The sequence below is a fragment of the Nelumbo lutea genome, chromosome 3 (assembly GCF_056320005.1).
Source record: "Nelumbo lutea isolate HS-2025 chromosome 3, American lotus-T2T, whole genome shotgun sequence".
In the NCBI taxonomy this organism is placed as follows: Eukaryota; Viridiplantae; Streptophyta; class Magnoliopsida; order Proteales; family Nelumbonaceae; genus Nelumbo; species Nelumbo lutea.
In genome coordinates, this window is record NC_142686.1 from 60,867,206 (window position 1) to 60,880,267 (window position 13,062).

The window sequence follows — 13,062 nt, forward strand, 5'->3', positions numbered from 1 at the left end:
CATACCACATAAATAAATATAAAAAATCAACTCTATCTTTCTTTTATCTATTGGTTGTTTGCAAAATTGAAATGAAATAAAATAAAATGTATATATCTATATCTCTATATAAACATTTGACTTTTATAGTTTAAAAACTTTTATCTATTGGTTGTTTGCAAAATTGAGATTAACTAAAATAAAACGTATATATCTATATCTATATATATATACATTTCACTTTTATATTTTTAAAATTTAAAGAAAACCACAACATTCTAAAAAGCATGGGAATCAATACGTCAAATCTGAGGTGGGTTTGCGCCCTATATGAATATTCCAACCTCAGTCACATATATGACAATGGCGGTAAGACTATGCTGGACTATAATGTATATCGTCTCTCCCGTGTCCTCAATCGTCTCGGTCAAATGCGCCCTATATGAATATTCCAACGTCAGTCACATATGTGTTGGACAATGGCGGTAAGACTATACTGGACTAATGTATCTCGTCTCTCCCGTGTCCTCAATCGTCTCGGTCAAATGCGCGTGTATGGTTTTCGCTAGAGTTGGATTTTTTAATTCTGACTACCTTGATTAACCAGAATCTTCAGCGGCAATAACACAATGATTCCTTTCCAAACCCGCAAAATTGGATCCCTCGTTTTCGGTTAGACACCTTCAAAATGGCTCCCTTTTTATCCGGAGGACTCTCCGAAAGAAGAGTATCCCATTTTTTTTTCCTTATTTTCCATGCCCAAAAATGGCTATCTCGGATTCTCGGTTAATGATTTCTTGTTCTGAGTTCCACAATGTTCTTTCGGGGTCATTCATTCTCAGAAGGGCCTCCGCTTTGCTTTCCTCACTTGTTCTTGGTCTCCAGTTTCCGTGGTCGTCTAAAGATTGGTTAACTACAGCAATACATATTGAATATTCATAGCTACAAGGTAGTTTTGGCACCTGGGGTTTGGTGGGTTATGTTTTTCATCTCTTTGAATCGAGTTGCTAATCAGGTGGTCGATGAAATCTTGCCCTGTTTGAGTTCTGGATCACTGTTTGATTTCTCGTGTTCTTTCGGTGGTCGATGAAATCTTCCCCTCAATGTATTAAATGATTCAGAGAAATTGTTCGAAGGTTCCCCTGGTTGGATTGGACTTCCTGGCTTGTGGGGGAAGTGGAGATTGAAAGAGCCACATCAGAGAAATTGGTTATAGTTTATGGGTTTCTGGGTTCACTACTTTCAAGACATGGGTTGCTTCCCTTGTTTTAGGTTCCAACTAAAGAAGGCAGCAAAGAGAGCAAATAGCAGCAGGATAGAACCATCAGTGACTTCTAATAAACAACCTGATCCACCTTCCCAGTCTGGTAAGTATTTGTTTTCGTTCCTTCTTCCTACGGCTTTAATATTCATATGTATGATATTTTCTTGCTTGTCCCCTTAAACAGTCCATCAAATAAATGAAGAAGATCCTTAATAAATTTAGCCATCACAAGTTCATTTGAAAGGGCCCCATAGAATATGCTCAAATGTATTAAGAGGAAATTTATATTTTTGAATCTTGTCAACTCACCTAAATCATTATTCTGTCATCTTATCGAATCCCTCTTCACCTTCAGTCCTCTCAATTCCTAGCCAGCTTTGCAACCCTTGATATAAGACTGAAATTCATGGGCAAACCATGTGACGGTATAGTCTCATAACTAACAGATGTTTTGACAAATTTCCATAAAACAGACGTTTCAAGAGATAACTCAATGTTTATACTTCATACCAAAAAAGGGATAACTCAAAGTAACTTCTTCCCTTGGTTCAATGATTCATAGCAAGGAAGGAGGGATTGAGGATGTTACCCATAGAACTAGGACAGCATGAACAAAGTGGAGAGTTGCATATGGAGTCTTATGTAATAGGCGAATACATTCTTTAAAGAGTAGGACAGAATTGGAAATCCTGGAAACAGTAAAAATAAAAGTAGCACATTGGGTACAGTCAATGGAGGACTTTAAATCTTTCTCACTAAATGATATTCCGAGAAAGTGGAAGGAAGTGGCTATGTCAGCTTAAAACAAGGAAAGAACAATATTCATCAGAAAAAAAAAAGGAAAGAACAATGATGGAATAGAGACACCCAGCAGCCAACTGTGTAAACCTCAACTTCGATGGAAGCTAAATAGGCAATCAGGCAATAGCTGGGATGGGAGGGGTCTTTCGAGACTCAGAAGGGGAGGTGCTTGCATTATATTCAGGACCTATAGCCAATGGTGATGAGTGACAGCAGAGTTGTCTAGTCTACTTCAGGGTCTAAAATTTGCTAAGCAGTTTGGGTTTCTTAACTTGGAAGTGGAAGGGAATTCACAAGTGGTTATCTCATGGACAAGGAATAGTATCCAAATCCCATGGGTTTACAGGCATACAATCCATGAAATAGAATCCTTAGGAAGGGAGATGATGTTACTTTTAGATGGGTGAGAAGAACAGAAAATGGGATGGCGGACACATTGGCTAAACAAGGGACTACAAGACAACATATTTTTTGGGCAAAGATCTAAAGTCTCTTCTGGTGGAGAACTTTCCAACTTGTTCTAATTCCTTCTATTTGAAGTTTAATAAAAATTATCCTTACTGATCAAAACAATTCTTTAAAATGGTTAGCAATTTGTATGGAGCATAGTGTTGGGTGGCCAAAAAACATATCCAAAAAATGTGGTAGAAACATGAATGCTGAACTCGATGATTGGAAAAAGCAGAAAGGACAGGTTCAGAAATGACATCATTTGAAGGAACCTAGTAGTAGCTACACTAGGTGATAGAATGAGAGAAAGTACAGTAAAATTGTTTGATCATGTGTAGAGAAGACCACTTACAGCACCTGTAAGAAGAAGTGATCTGTTACAAGCTGAAGGGGCTAGAAGAGATAGGGAGAGACTGAAAAAGACATGGGTTGAAGTAGTAAATAATGAGTTAAGCTAGGGGTGTTCACAAGAAGAACCAAACTGATTCGATCCAACCCGATCTGGTCAGTTTTTCAAAACTTTTGGTCGGTCTCAGTTTATAAATATCAACAACCCTCGCGTTGGTTTCGGTTTTTCACTCTGAAAATCGAAACCAACTGGAACTGAACCAACTATGGATAGAAGTATGACACTTCTGGTTTTGGTACAGAAACAATGGGACTCTCCACTTTTAAGACTTTACATAATACTTTTTACAAATATAGACAGTTGGACTCCACTTTAATTATTACTTTTTTTACATTAGTCTTGAAGTTGGAGACAATTGGGCTCCCCTTCATTCATTACCTTTTTGTAATAGTCTTGAAGTTGAAGAGACTTACACAAAAATGGCAACTATCTTTGGGTTTGGGGTAGTATAGATGCAGCACTCAGCAGCCTATATGACAGAAAAAGATGGTGTTTGACTCAAATAGACAATGAGACAAATCAGCCAATAAGTATACAAAATAGGAAAAAGAGATTGCAAATCAATAAATCACCCAGGATGACCAATTGGCCATCCCAAAATGGCTTGACCAAACCAAAAAACCGACCCAAACCGACCCTTCATGTTTGGATCGGTTTTCCCTTATAACTGGTTGGTTTCGGGTTAGTTGTTTATCAAACCGACTAGGTCGGTTCGGTTGAGCAAAAAGCCAACAAACGACCCAACCTGACCCATGAACACCCCTAACTTAAGCACTCATAATTTAACAATGGATATTGCATCGAACAGAACAAATGGCGAAGCAGGATCCATGTAGCTGACCCTGTATAGTTAGGACAAGGTTTAGATGATAATAATGATGATATTGGTTTTGGTTCTTTGTTTGTGTATGTTAAAATTTATCCCTGTAAGGGGCATTTTTGTCTTTTTGTAAAAGTCTGTGTAAGGCTCCTGTTAAGAATCATTTAACAGGGGTATTTCTGTATTTTGTGCGACCAATTACAAGAGAAACAAAGTTTAGGTCGACAAAGGAGAAGACTTGTTTGAATCTTAATCCTTAGAGACCCTTTTCACACTTTTCTTCTCTCTCCTCCTCTCCTTGTTCTCTACTGTTACTAAACACTTTTCCTATCACTTTCCTCTCCTTTCTTCCCTTTTTATACTTTATTATAAAATCTAAATTTTCTATATGGTATCAGAGCTGTGAACTTGACTCTCACCGTTTACATCCCTTGTTTGCGCCCTAGGAATATAGAACTTCCTATATTCAATTCAAATAGGAAAAGGGACTTAAAAGACTGGTCGTCCCTTAGGAAAAGAGGCTTTAATGCCTCAAGTTGGTATGTTTGAGGAGTTTGTGGTGGTGTGCTCAGTCCTCACCTTGCTGCAGTCCAAGCAATGAAAGCAGGTATGTGTACTTGGTGCAGTCTCTATGACAGTTTGTAGTGTGTGATTTTGTGTGTTGTCATCTTTCTATGGTGTATTTGTTATTTGGTGCTTTACAAATGCTTGTGTGGCTTGTTATTCAGTTTTAGGGCTGCAAGTTACCGCAACAAGGTGCTTTATTCATCATTTTTGGGCTTAAAATTGCTGTAGCGAGTTGGTTGTCTTGTGTTTGGTGTTTGTAGTTATCTCCCTTGTTGGTTGGTACCATATTTTACCTATGGCTGCTTCCAATGGTAGTTCCAAGTTGGCTATAGTAGTATAATCAGACCTTATGAACACTCAGTTAACTACTGTTAAGCTCAATGGTACAAATTATGTACCATAAATATGTGGGAGTCTCCTTAATTGGAAGAGACAAGTTAAAATATATCAAGGAAGACCAACCTAAATATGGGTATGAAGGGTACAAGGAATGGGTGCAAGAAAACGCACATATTATGACTTTGTTATGGAGCAGTATGGGAAATAACGTCAGTGCTAGTATCATGTTTTTGGATACTGCTACGGAAATTTGGGAGCATGCCAGGTAGTTGTATTTAGGTTAGGACAATCTGACAAGGATCTACAAACTATATCAGGACTATTTTTCCCTTCAATAGGGTGATAAAAGTGTAGAAGAATATTATGCTACATTAAACAGTTTGGGGAATCAGCTGAATGTCTGCTAGCATTTCTCTACTATTTGAAGGTACAAGAAATGCAGAGAGAACATTTGGATATTACTAGATTCTTGTCAGGATTGAGGTCTGAGTTTGAGCATGTGAGAGACCAGATTTTGGGAAGTAGTGATCTTCCTTGCCTTTCTAAGGTGTTTTCTTGTATCCGAAGGACATCCCAACCCCAAAGTGATCATTCTACCGTTTCAGAGAGATTCTCTTTAGCAGCAACCAAGGGTGGTAGTGGTGGTTGAGGTGTTAGGGGAATGATTGCAGTTAGAGGTTCTGGCTGCGCTTTTAGAGGTAATCATGGTGGTATTATGGAAGGAAGAGGTGGTGGTAGAAACAATGGTGGTTGTGGCACTGTTAGAGAGTGTGGCTGTGAGGGCCACACAGGCACACAGTTGTTCAGGCAAATTTCCTCCTTACTACGATATGGAGGGAATTCATTTGTCTCTTAAATGAACTGAATTTTTATTGCCCATATAGAATGATTTTGAGAATTGTTTAGGATTAAAAATATATAATATATATGATGTAAAAAAAATATAAGGCTTGAGGGGCCAGATTGGACAGCTGGCCCACTTAACATAAATTAAAATTTAATTTATTTTACTTATGGGGGGAGTTAAGCAATCCCCACACGTATGAAGAGTGGGGAGGTTGCTCTAACCTCCCTACCCATAACTGTCTCCTCCATATAAGGGTGGGAGGAGAGGAAAAATGGGTGGCAGATAGAGAAAAGGGAGAAGAGAAAGAGATAAAAGAGAGAAAAAAAGGAGAAGAGAGGAAATAGAGGAGGGAACTTATAGTTCTGCCGATTGAAGTGATCAAGGATAAGTGTACACAGGTACAGGTCTTATCTTTTTCTTCTATCCCTTTAAATTTTATCTATTCTCAATCCTTATCTTATCTTACCTTCACTCTCTCTCTAGAGTTCTGTTAGAACTCAAAATCTTATCTCAATTTATATATATATATATATATATATATATATATATATATATATATATATAAACACACACACACACACACACATATATCTGGTGGATCCCATCCACCACAAAAAATGTGATAAAACAGATAAAAAGAAAAGAACCATTGTTATGTTCGGTGGATCCTATCCACCTCAAAAGAACTTTCAATGGATTAATCCAATCAATTGACAAATCTTTAGGTCCCACTGTCAGTGGATCTTATCCACTTAAAAAGGGGACAAATGTATTACTGTTGCAGTCTATATTGCCACTTGTAAATGGCAAACCTCTGGGACTCACTGTCAGTGGATCTTACCCACCTGAATAGGGGACAGATGTGCTGATTACTACCTACCTGTAACAGCACATGTTGCCACCTGTTACTGACAAATTTGGGACCCACTGTTTTCAGTTTGCTGCCAACTGTTACAGAGGAACCCACTGTCATATGATGTGGATCTTATCCACCTTGAGAGGATAAGTTACACTACCACCTGAATAAAAACTAAAATAGTGAAGACTCAGTTATAATAAAATATAATCTTATCCACCTCAGTTATATATATATATATATACCCCACCATTGACAGTTGTGAATTATCATGAATTAGTGGGTCCCACTATCAAATTAGTATAGTGGGGGCCACTGTTAGAACATTTAAGTTTAAAGTGGGCCATGCTCACTACTTAAACAATATATATTAGTGGGGCCCATTGTTTAAATATTTGAGTTCATAATTAGCATAGTGGGTCCCACTTGTCAGTTAAAATATTTAAGTTTAAAACATTAAAGTGGGCCACACCCACTATCAAATCAACCTAGTGGGTGTGGGTCCCACCTGCCAGTGGGGCCCCTTTTAAAATATTCAGTATAAAACATTAAAGTGGGCTACACCCACTATCAAATCAACCTAGTGGGTCCCACCTGTCAGCGGGCCCACTGTTAAAATATTCAAGTATAAAATGTCAAAGTGGGCCACGACCACTATCAAATCAACCTAGTGGGTCCCACCTGTCAATGGGGCCCACTGTTAAAATATTCAAGTATAAAATGTCAAAGTGGGCCATACCCACTAACAAGTCATCATAGTGGCCCCATTGACTATTAAAATGTTCAAGTTTAAAACATTAAGGTGGGCCACACCCACTTGCAAGTTATCATAGTGGGTCCCACCCATCAGTGGGGCCCATTGTTAATCAAAGTGGGTCACATTTATTTGTGGGGCCCATTGTTAAAACATTAAAGTGGGCCATGCCCTCTACCAAATAGGGGTGGATTCGAGCCGAGTCGAGCCAAATAGTACGAGGCTCGAGCTCGGCTCGAGACTGTTTTACAAGGCTTGAGCTCGGCTCTAGACTGTTCTACAAAGCTCGAGTTCGGTTCGAGCCAGAACCTTGAGCTTGAGCTCGGCTCGGCTTGAGTTCGATTTTGAGAAAAAATGTTTTATAAAAATAAAAAATTATATATAAAACTATTTTTTATTTGATATTTAAAAAATTAAGAATCATAATAATTAATAATTATAATATTTTTATTATATATATTGTTTTCTATAATTTATTATATATATATATATCTGTATTCGAACTGGCTTGCGAGCCTCATGAGCCGAGCTCTAGTAGGCTCGAGCTCGACTCCTTTCATAATCGAGCCAGTGAATTGGGCTCGAGCTCGGCTTGAAGCTCGGTTGAAACTGAGTTGAGCCGAGCTCGAGCAGCGCATGAAAAGCTCAGCTCATTGCCACCCCTACTACCAAATCAATATAGTGGGTCCCACTTTTTACCGATTAACGGGACTCACTATTAAGATGTGTAAGTTTAAAATACATAAGTACCCAATGGTGTATGGGTTCTATGACCTATCTATCAATTGTGGGGCCTGCTCATGGGTATAACCCACTAAGAATCCAAGCTGATGGGACTGTTTATACCTGCTATTGGGTTTAACCCTTACAAAGTAAATCTTTCATATAAAATCAAAATCAAAGGGTATTTCCTCTAAGGAATATAATTAAGGGGTTAGTAAACATAGTGTATACTTATACACCCTGAATAGGGAAACCCTAGTTCTACCCAAGTTTTTTTTTTTTTTTTTTGAATTATGATCAAAACAAGCATTTAAGTGAGTAACTGAGTATGTGAAGAACTTAAAATGATATAAGCTTCCTCAAGTGTGTGTTTTGTTGGAATAACACCCTCATTTTATTAGTTTGCTTCTTTTAATTAGCCTGTTATGTGGAGAAGACCTCCTTGTATGCAATTTCTTAAATAATGAGAACTACAACCATTTTCAAAGAAATTAATATTCCTGCTTTTTAGGTATCAAGGATGTATTGAGGTCAGCTGAAAAATTAGCAAACCTACACCAATCATTCTACAAAGTGATATTGCATTCTACAATTCTTATTGTGGGCCTACTTATTTTCTCCTTTTGTTTCTTACTCATATCAATTATGACTTGGCCTCTGGTAATCTATATCTATATCCATATATACTAAAACAAGGAAGTGTCTGCTTTTTTCTCCTTTTATTTGAATTTTTTATTTTTTATTTCATGTCATTTTTACAAAGAACCAATAGATAGTTCAATTTCCTTTTACTCTCTCCAACTGTATCTCCAAAAAACCAGACTTATTATTCTCTCCTAAATTATCTCTAATTCCTATTTATCCTCTCCCTTCACTAGAGCCCCACCCATATTTACACTCTGATTTATACTATAAACTCTTGATTATCTCCAACTCTCCTTTATTCTCTCCACTTTCCCATAAAAATAGGGCCCTACTTAGTAAGGTTTGGTTTAGCAACTAACATGAGGGTCAACTCAACTAATTAATACAACCATTTGTAGTTGTATACATTTTTTCTATTTCAGGTTAATATTTACCCTTTTAAAGACAAATTACTGTCAACCCAATCACCATACAAGTGATCCTTTTGACTATTTTTAATGTATAAACTACATAGTATTCATAAAAAAAATGTATAAACTACTTAGTGAATTAACCATAACATAATTAAGTCATTATTATATAATTCTTCAATTAGTTAACTTAAAAAGGTAACTAAGTTTTAACTCAGTTTATTTCACTGACTTACTTAAAGTCATTACCTTAACTAATTAACTTCACTACCTTAATTAAATTAAATTAATTAACTAAGATTAATTAATTAGTTATTAGTTAACTTTGTGTATGCCTAACATGGACAGGGTATTTAATCAGTTACTTTTGTTTAGTTAACTTTTATTAATTAAAGTAAGAAATTATTATTTTTCTTAATTAAATTAATTAACTTAACAAATTTAGTTAACATAGAAAATGATTTTATAATTAAATTACTAAAGCTTATTTAATTAGTTAACTAATTAATAAATTTGTTAACTAGTTAATTTAATAATGTAATAAAAATTGTAGATAAAAAATAATGTGAATTAATAAAAATGATTTTATTAATTTTTATTAATACAAGTTTTTATTTTAAAAAAGTTAATACAAATTAATACATGTTTAATAATAAAATAACAAAAAAGTAAGAAAATTTTAGTTTTATAATTAAATCATATAATTTGATATCCATTTACATTTCATTTAAAAAAAGTGATACTACAAATTTGTTGATAAAATTAAAAAGGGAAAATTTCTTAAACTACCCCTAGTATTTAGTTAATTAACAAACTGTACCCTTATTGTTTAACTATTGTCTTAAACCATTTCTACTATTTTTGGCAATTGTCATCACCGTTAAATTGCAACAGAAATGATGAAATGTCCCCTTTTCCCTTAATCTCTTCCTCATTTAACCTAATTCAAAATCTCCTCTTCCTCTAGTCCAGCTATTGTTGTCCCCAATCCATAGTTTTCAAGGCGCCAAGCGAGGCTAGGCAATTGGGGGGCACCTAGTCGCCACCTAGGTGATGGATTTTTTATGTTAAAAACATAGACCCTAGGGTAGTTCCCTAGGTACCATAACCATATTTCTTTAATAATTATTCATGATTTTCATAAGAAAAGTATAAATTTCATATTAAAGTATAGAAAACCAACATATTCATGAGAAGAAAAGGAAGAAGGAAAATAAAATTCAAAAAAATATAGGGGCTGAACCCTTATTTTTGTTATAGGAAAAGAAGAAAATAAAAAGTATTGGTAGTAGTAGTAGAAGAAGAAGAAGAAGAAGAAGAAGAAGTAGAAGAAGAATATATGGAAGAGGAAAATGTGCTGATTAGATAAAACTTTTAGTTCTTCCTTACTTATTGGTTCAGGTTTTTTAAGTCTTTGAGGGTTGAATACAGCATTTAGCAATGTTTGTGTTGATTAAACCCTAATAAATAAGAAAATAATAAAAAGGAATTAGTATATAAACACATAAAATGATTATTTTAGTTTAATAATGTCTATTTTATAATTATAATCTCAAAAAAGAATGAATAAAAAAGTTTTTTTATAGTAGGAAGTAGAAAACTGTTGGGCGATTAGGTGAGGCGAGCCTCAAAGGGCACCTTGCTGCCTAGGCGTCGCCTTGACAACTATGCCCCAACCTCACGATGTGAACATTGCATGTCAGCAACTCCTCCGATTTCTTTTCTTCCTCTCCTGAGACCCCCTTTTCTAATTCTTTCTCTCTTCGTTTCTCTCTACATTACCCCCAACTGCCCAACTCAGGTAAACCAACCACGGAGCACCATTGAAAATAGAAGATATCTGTAAAAGGTGAAAGCATTGGAAGCGGGTGAAAGGTTGAATTCTTCTTGGAAATGTCATGCAAAAGAAGTTGAATATTTCATTTAAATATCAAAATAGATTTTTAAATGAAATATTGTAATTTATGTCCGAATGGGGCGGTTCCCGTCCGTTCCTGGTAATGGACGAATCTGCTCTGCGGCCACCGGCATGGATGGAGAAGGCCATCAGTGCTGGTACAACCCTCGAGGGTGAGATCACAGAGGGCGAGGGCTCTTCTTGCAGTGGACGAGTTGGGAACACATGACGACACTCTAACTTGCACACCTGGTTGCTGGCAGCACTCTAACCTGCGCACTTGGTCACCGTCCTTTAGCCTACACAAGCACGTCCATTGAGATAACTACCTTGGTGGCAATGCTCATAAAGATATTTCCTCAGTTGATAAAGCCTTCCATAAATTATTTAATTAAAAATTTAACTTATGTAGCATATTTTTCTTTTATATTTATTTTTGGTAAAATAAGGTTTTACTTTCTCCTAGATTTTGTGTTTACCTAAAATCTTATATGCACTTGTCTCTGTCACTTATATTCTGCATTTTTGTATTTTGATTTTGCTTTCATGGTTGGGTTTTGAAATTGAATAAAGAAATGTGTTATATTTTCAAGCATGTATTTTAGCTGCTTTGCTTTGAACTATCCTATTGATCTTCCAAACCCGTAAAATATGGGCAAGGATCATGGATGATATTGGATTAACGTGCTCCATTTTGGTTGGTAGTCATGAAAAATTTGATGAGAGGGTTTGATTGGTCAAATCTCTTCTGCTGTCATGGTTTTTTTTTTTTTTTGGTGTTATGAATTACTGTATTGGGGGATCAAGGGGTGGGGATAGAGCAGGGTCCACCGACCTTCCAGAGAGCCTGCAACCATGCGGGTTTGATCCCATGCCTCCATAATCGGAGTGATGCTGAGTGACCATCTCAGTTACTGGGTCATTGGCCAGTATCATGGCTTTTCAGCATCGTAGATTTATGTACTCATACCAAATTTTTATTGAATCCCATGCACTGCATGGGTTACCATGCTAGTAGGATTAGATTTTGGGAAGATGTCTGGATTGGGGAGTCTCCCTTGAAAGATGTATTTCAATCTCTGTTTTATATTTCCATTTTTAAAGAAAGACCTGTCTGAATTCTTCCAGTCTCACCCCTTCCTCTCTTTGACTGAATTGGAATTTGGGCTTAACTAGGAACCTTAGAGAGTTTGAAATTTCCTGTGTATAACCTTTAGCCTCTTGGATGGTTTAGTGCTGGATGGTTGTGTGTGGTTTTGTAGCCTCACTGTTCTTTCTTTTTTCTTTTTCATGCAAATATTTTCTTGATGCACTTGTAGCCACATCCTCTTCTCGTTCCTTTCTTGTGAAGGAAGTACGGTGTCTCTTGTAACCCTTGTTTTTTTCATCAGTGTCAGATGGTTGTGTGTGGTCTTGTAGTCCAATAGGTTTTTTTTTTTTTTTTTCTAATCTCTGGATTTATACTGTTAAGTTATTTTTCTTGCTGTCTGCTGTTATGGGAGTTCTGTTTCTGCTTTTGGGTATTGTCTTATCACCTTTCTCTTGTAACCCCTTCTTTTCTTTTTTAATGAATTTTTTTTCTTTTACTCTTCAATAAAAAAATAAGCATAGTGTCTCTCTATCCCCCCCTAAAGTCAATACTTTCTGCTGGGAAGTTTTCATGGATGCATTAGTACTTGTGATTTATTGCAAGAGAAAGGACCAAATTGGGTCTTCTCCCCTAGTTGGTGTTCCTTGTGCAAGTTGAATGGTGAGACTGCTTACCATCTCTTAATATCCTATCCTTTTGTGCTTGGTATTTGGGAATGGTTTTCTTCTCTTTTTGGTTGCAGGTGGAGCCCCCTGTCTGTTTTTGATAGGTTGTTTTGCTCACCTGTTTTGAGGAGCACAAAAAGAAGGGGTAGAATTTTGTGGAGATGTACAAGGGTGGCACTGGTCTGGACAGATTGGGAAGAGAGGAATTTTAGAATACTTGGGGGAAGGAGAGAAGCAAGGAGAAACTAATTGAGTCTATAACAGTTAAGAGTTTCACATTGGGTGAAGACACTGAAACTCTCCTTGGACTTTACAGTAGAGGATTTCTTCAGGAACTGGGGGGCAATGGCCGACTCTTCCTCTAGGAAACAAAAATTCCTTGAGGTTTGGTCACCCCTAAGTGGTGGGTGGATGAAGTTAAATTTTGATGGCAGCAGCTGGGGCAATCCTGGACCTTGGACCTTTAGGAATTGGGGGGGGGGGTGATAAGGGATGAGGATGGAACTATTTGTGCTTTGTTTTTGGGTCCAATTGAAGAAGGTAATT

General features: G+C 36.6%; 1 protein-coding gene across 4 annotated transcripts in view; it reads left to right on the forward strand.

Annotated features, from left to right (window-relative positions):
• Window positions 1–292: 292 nt before the first annotated feature.
• The window catches only part of LOC148865244 (putative serine/threonine-protein kinase PBL26), an 82,562-nt gene continuing 69,792 nt past the window's right edge, over window positions 293–13,062 (forward strand). For 2 of the 4 annotated variants that reach the window (XM_088978444.1, XM_088978446.1), the window contains exon 1: window positions 337–1,346. In XM_088978444.1, coding sequence (XP_088834570.1) covers window positions 1,199–1,346 — 148 coding nt within the window. In that variant the 5' untranslated portion in view covers window positions 337–1,198. Of the gene's footprint in view, window positions 1,347–13,062 lie in introns of all 4 variants that reach the window. The other 2 variants (XM_088978445.1, XM_088978448.1) reach the window with 2 other exon arrangements.